The sequence below is a fragment of the Diadema antillarum genome, unplaced genomic scaffold (genome assembly GCF_040938485.1).
Source record: "Diadema antillarum isolate AM-2024a unplaced genomic scaffold, OU_Dant_1.0 seq00000820_RagTag, whole genome shotgun sequence".
NCBI classification, from domain to species: domain Eukaryota; kingdom Metazoa; phylum Echinodermata; class Echinoidea; order Diadematoida; family Diadematidae; genus Diadema; species Diadema antillarum.
In genome coordinates this window covers 197,737-204,244 of record NW_027271697.1, presented here as the reverse complement: position 1 = coordinate 204,244, position 6,508 = coordinate 197,737, and the positions used below count along the sequence as shown (strand labels likewise).

At 40.5% G+C, this 6,508-nt stretch overlaps 1 protein-coding gene across 1 annotated transcript; it reads left to right on the top strand.

Annotated features, from left to right (window-relative positions):
* The first annotated feature begins 3,209 nt into the window (after positions 1–3,209).
* Positions 3,210–5,468, top strand: LOC139739836 (craniofacial development protein 2-like). The gene is made up of 2 exons (XM_071650431.1): positions 3,210–3,887; positions 5,454–5,468. The coding sequence occupies exons 1-2, from the start codon at positions 3,210–3,212 to the stop codon at positions 5,466–5,468; spliced, it is 693 nt and encodes a 230-aa protein (XP_071506532.1).
* The last annotated feature ends 1,040 nt before the right edge of the window (positions 5,469–6,508 follow it).

Here is a 6,508-nt window from a genome sequence, read left to right as displayed (position 1 = left end):
GGCGATGCTAGTCCGTATTGCAGTCGGGAGTGTTAAACTGTGTCACAAACCTGTAAGCAGTGGATGAAACGCAAAAAAAGAGTTCTGATTACCTTTGACTTCACATCACTGGCATTAACTTTGCTGCATTTCTAATTTGAGATTTGTTTTGGAAGCCTATTAATTAGTATCAATGAAAAGAAAACATTCCGCATGCAGAGATCGATATCGTATGAGATAATCATGAATACAATGAAGAGGTATAAGTAGAAGTATGATATATCAATCAAATAGAAACACACAGGGCAAGTCATGTCAAAATGATGGGTGGACCCGCATTCTCCATAAATCTTACAATACATGTATAGGAACAAAGTGCAGGGCTTTTGCATTTTTTGCTTTCTATTTTCTTTTATTTTCTTAACTTGAGGGTTGTCTAGCCAGCGATTACTATGTTTTTTGTTTTTGTTTTTTTATTCAAATAGGGGTCGTTGCCGAAGAACAGACATCATTGAAGCGTAATACACCAACTACCAGATTCCATTTTCCTCTTGTTTTTTCTTTGGTTTTTGCTGTCGGCGTTAACTTTTTTATTACTTTTCATTAATATCACGTACTTTACTAAATTTGTAATCTACTGAAACCTTCCGTTAATTTCGTTGCAACTATACCGTAGAGCCCATATATAGCTCTTTCGGAAAGACACCACTTATCCTTGTCCAGAACCATAGCTTTCTCCGATATCCTAGAATCAGCTGAATACAGTATTCTAAATCACTCTTTCCTTGCTCATCTTTTAAAGCATACTAGTATGCTTTCCGAAACAAACAACAGTTGAAATAGTGCAATGAATGATAATCTATTTGATCGCTTTGGAGGAGATGGGAATAGAACATAGGAATTTTGCTCTATTCCACATGAAAAAAATAACATTGCTGCAGGTATACATACACGAATTACTTCAAAGTGTAGAACAAAACTAGCTGACGAACTGTTCTGAAAACCAACTTCTCTGTATTAACCTCAAGACCCTCGAATGTTAATACAAAAGCTGTGATTACGAAGTTATACCAAAATAGCCTTTCATTCGATGAAAACGCCAAGACCACGTTTCTATATTTGACCTCCCCTTAGAATTTGGATACAGCTTTTATATTTCCTTATCCATTCAAGTGATGCACAGGACTCGAAATAAAGCATGGAGTTCATCACGAAAGCACACATATTTATTTTAATACAACACGCCTAAGCACAGATGGGGATAGAAGGACTACTAAACAAACAAGAGCGAGTCTATTATACCTGAACCACTCGACCCTCGGCCCAAGAACTTGTATTAAAGCTACTGTCCCGCTTAGTGTCCTCTAATAATACGTGGATATAGTTTCAGGAAGTGAACACATCAAAATTTCACTTTTCATCTTCCTGTAGGTGGTTTTGATGACATTCACAAATATTATTGAAGTAATCAACAACTTCGTTGCCATTCTATCTATCGAATTATTATTTTTTTTCTCAGTGTTATACTGTATTTGTATCTATCACTCCTTTCTAGGCGCAATAGAAGGTAATTGTAATTACACTCGGAAGTACAGTCTTCATTCTTGCCGGCGACATCATCATCTACAAAGTCAGTTTGTAGCACATTCGAGTCCTAATATTGCCTGTTGCATGTATTGTTTCCAATAAATAAAAGGTCAGGTATATATGTGCCTTCTTTCTTAAATGATATGGATGAATATGTACACAACAAAGGAAAGTAATTCATTGTCAGCGTGATTGTTAATATTGATATCAGGTACTATCAGAGCTTTGATAGTGGCTAAGTTTATTTTGTTAGTGGGAAAGTAATATGTGCACTTATTTCACCTATATGTTTCCGACAAGAGCTTTGTAAAAACATACATAAACGTATACTTGTATTACCCCTCAATATCTTTCGGCCCAAACATTTTACATTAACCTGCCACTTATCATTGTGCCAAGATCACTGCAAATATATAAAGGTATAGAGTTTAGTGACTCATATACAATTAACTTTTGCCTCTTTCGAAACATGCAGTTGTACATTAAATTCATCATTGTGGCACCTATAAAACGCAACAAGCCACTTCAGTTCTGGAAATTTATATAATTTAGCAGGTGCATTATATAAGTATTTTGTTATACGAATAATGTACTGTGTGCGGCTGTTATTAACCGCTGTACAACCGTGATGTGAAACACACATGGGGTATATGCGTAGTATAAATGCGCAAGTATTAGTGTGAAAATCTTCGCTGGTGATGTTGTCACCAGATCGCACAGACCTACAAGACAACGTTAGATATCCTAGAGAAAACAATCTGTACTTTTGTTTACTTTCTGTTTGAGATCTGTCAATATAGGAGTCTTTAGAACTTCAATAATGACGATTTCAGAGCGGACGCTTCTAACAAAAAAATCTGGTGTGGAATAAGGCTAGATAAGATAAAATGCTGCTAAAAATAAGCATGACACGCTGTATGTTGTATTCACTGTAATCTTCACAAAGTTTTTTTTTTTTTAATGGAATGTCAAAGAAAGCTCTTCGTCTTAGGTTATATCGATAATTAACGAATAACCCCACTCTGCTATTTCAAAAAAAAAAAAAAAAATCCCCCGATGGATCACAACCTTGTCGTGGTCGGATGGGCTTGCGTGTCTCAGTGACCCCTAGAGCTATGCCGGCGGGAGACTATTCTCCTGGTAGGGCCACCCAAGCCGGACAGGTCAAAGGGTAGAGACCAGACGAATTGTGATCCCTGGCCCTCCAGGTTGGGGGTTGGGCACAGGGTTAACAACCCTGTCCTGTAAAAAGAAATCTGTTACGGAAACAGCAACAAAAGTCAAAGCAAAAACCAGGCGCAATTTGCCTCCTGGTGTACCAAATGGTACCTGGATGATTGGCGGTGGTCAAAGCCGAAAGGAAGCCACCGACAGGAATGTGGAGGTCATGAACGCCAAATGTAGAACGCGAGTAGGATTCTGGAATGTAAGAACTATGTATTGCAGAAATGCGAAGATACAATATACAAATTCTAGGTATAAGTGAAAGCAGGTGGACAGGATCAGGAAGTCTACAAACCAGCACAGGAGAGACTGTACTTTACTCGGGAAGAGATGATGGACATCACTCAGAGGGAGTCGCCATCATTCTCGAAAAGGGAGTTACGGAAAGTCTTCTTGAGTGGAAGCCTGTGAATAGCAGGATGATGAAGATTAGGCTCAGGGGGAAACAAATTAACACAACTATTATCCAGTGTTATGCCCCGACAAACGACAACGTCGAGGAGACGAAAGATGCCTTCTATGAGCAACTGCAACATGAGCTTGACAGTGCTCCTGGACATGATATGAAGATTGTGATGGGGGACCTGAATGCCAAGGTTGGAGACAACAACTCAGGCTATGACAGGGCTATGGGGAGGTATGGATGTGGGGTGATGAATGAAAATGGAGAACGCCTTGTGGAATTCTGCTCTCTCAACAATCTAGTAATTGGAGGGACACTCTTCCAGCACAAAGACATTCACAAGCTGACGTGGTACTCGCCAAATGGCAGGGATAGAAACCAAATTGATCACATCATGATTAATGGTATGTGGAGACGATCGCTTCAAGATGTTAGAGTCATGAGAGGGGCGGATGCTGCTAGTGACCACCATCTAGTATTAGCAGTGTTTCAAGTGAAGCTTCGGAAAACAGGAGTTAGCAAAGTAAAGCAACCAAGATATGACATTGATAAGCTTAAGGACCTCAGAATTAGAGGCACATTTGTGTTAGAGCTTAGGAACAGATTTCAGGTCCTAGCAGATCTTGAAGACACACAGGAGGAACAAGATAAGACCAATAAAGAGTGGGAAAGGGTCAAAACAGCCTACCACAAAGCAAGTGAAACATGTCTTGGAACTACAAAGAGAGAGAGAAAGGAGTGGATGACTGAAGGCACGTGGCAAACTATAGAGAAGCGTAGAGAAGTGAAAAGACAATGCATGGCTGCAAAATCAGACAGGTTAAAAGAAAGATCTAGAGTGAGATACAAAGAAATGAACAGATTAGTTAAAAGAAAGTCAAGAGCTGATAAACGAGCCTTTATGACAATTTAGCTAGTCAGGCAGAAGAGGCTGGTGAACAAGGGAAAGTATATAAGCTGACCAGAATGATTAGCGGCAAGTACAGTAAATCCTCGGAATTACCGATAGAGGACAAGGATGGAAAGCTTCTTACTACTGAAGCAGAGCAGGATGCCAGATGGGCCGAACACTTTGAAGAAGTCCTCAACAGGCCAACACCAATTACTGAAGCTGATATACAAGAAGCAGTTTGTGATCTAGATATCGACATAAATCCACCAACTCGGGCTGAGATCATTCAGGCAATCAAGTCCTTAAAGAATGGAAAGGCACCAGGATTAGACAACCTCAATGCTGAGTTATTTAAGACAGACCCAGAATTGGCTGCTGACATACTGCATCCACTTTTCATTGACATATGGGAAGGAAAGAAAGTCCCGGACGATTGGTCACAAGGGATCATCATCAAACTCCCTAAGAAAGGCTCACTCCGGAAATGTAGCAACTGGCGGGGAATAACACTTTTGTCTGTTCCGAGTAAAATACTAGCAAAAGTCATCATTCAGAGGCTGACAAGGGCTGTTGATGAGCAACTGAGACCAGAGCAAGCAGGTTTTCGAAGAGGAAGAGGGTGCGTTGACCAGATTTTTGTCTTGCGCAACATAATTGAGCAATGCACAGAATGGCAAAGGCAGCTGTACATTAACTTTGTTGACTTCGAAAAAGCTTTTGACAGTTTACACCGAGACAGCTTATGGAAAATTCTACGAAACTACGGCATTCCTCAACAAGTAGTGGATATCATCAAGAGCTTTTACAGCAATTTCACTTGCAAGGTTGGAAGTAGCAACTACAGTTTCCAGGTGAAGACTGGGGTGAGACAAGGGTGTGTTATGTCTGCACTACTTTTCAACCTAGCCATTGATTGGATAATGAGGCAGACTACTGCAGATCAGAAAAGAGGCATTAGATGGACACTCCTTTCAACACTTGAGGACCTAGACTTTGCGGACGATCTGGCTCTAGTGTCTCATACTCACCAACACATGCAGGAGAAGACATCCCGCCTAACTGACTTTGCACAAGAAATTGGTTTGAAGATCAATCACAGGAAAACAGAAGTAATGACACTCAATGTACAAAACCCTCGAAGTATACAGGCTGATGGAGAAGATCTTCCAACAACAGATGAATTCACTTATCTTGGAAGTACAGTAACACATGATGGAGGTGCAGGAGTAGACATTAAAAGCCGCATGAATAAAGCAAGGGCTGCATTCTCTATGCTGAATCCCATTTGGAAATCTCAGCAGTTCAGCACCAAAACCAAGTTAATGATTTATCAAAGCTGTGTTCTCTCAACTCTCCTGTATGGATCAGAATGCTGGAGGATGACGAAGAGCGACATACATAAATTGTCAGTTTTTCACAACAAATCACTGAGGAAAATTTATCGCATATTTTGGCCAAATACAATAACAAATGAAGAGCTTTATGATAAATGCCAGATGGAATGCATAGACACAATCATCCAAAGAAGGCGCTGGAGATGGATTGGTCATGTGCTCAGGAAAGAACAGGACATTATCAAGACAGCACTCCACTGGACTCCAGAAGGGCGGAGGAAGAGGGGAGACCCAAAAACACATGGAGAAGAACTGTAGAGAGAGAGATGAGGGACCTGAACCACACCTGGGGGACACTACAGCGCCTGGCCATGGACAGGATCAAATGGCGGACTTTTGTTGCTGCCCTACGTGCCCATGGCATAACGGGCAGTAAGTAAGTAAGTAGCTATTTCAAAAATTGAAATAATCATAGTAAAGAGCTTACATTAGTAAATAGCATAAACAACCATAATACACGTGCAGTGCTCATCCTAATTTGTGCTAAACACACAACTGAAAAGAAGGTTACCTTCGACTAAAAACCGTAGCTCTTCCTCAGTTCTATATAGGGGAAGTTCCCTTTAATAACATCGAGTACAGACAAGCTATAAGGGAAGCGGTTGGTACACCGCAGGCAATGCAAGCCTCTAACCTACAAAAAAAAAACCCCAAAACAAAATAAAATAAAACAAAACAAAAAACCGCAACCCGGTCTAAAATTCGAGTTTCGATAGCAATCATACATATAATGACTATCGACTGGCTTGATTACTTTTAATTGCACATAAAACGCGGTCAAGGTACAACTCCATCGAACATTTGGGTACTCCGCTGTCATATACCCGTGCGAAATAAGGATATCGAGAAGCAAGATATTGGCTTACGTGATAAAGCTGCAGTGGACACCAAGGCAACACTTGTTTTCGCACACTCACCTCGGTAATTTCGTATTATCTGGCAATCCCCGCTCCTGCTCCGAATCCAAAGGGTTTCAGTACTATAAGTATTTTTTTCCCTTTACTGCACCATGAAGACCCAAATCCAAGG

What these genes read in the sequence shown, in the direction of transcription:
- LOC139739836 (XM_071650431.1), top strand. Translation starts at nt 3,210, where the DNA reads ATGATGAAGATTAGGCTCAGGGGGAAACAAATTAACACAACTATTATC.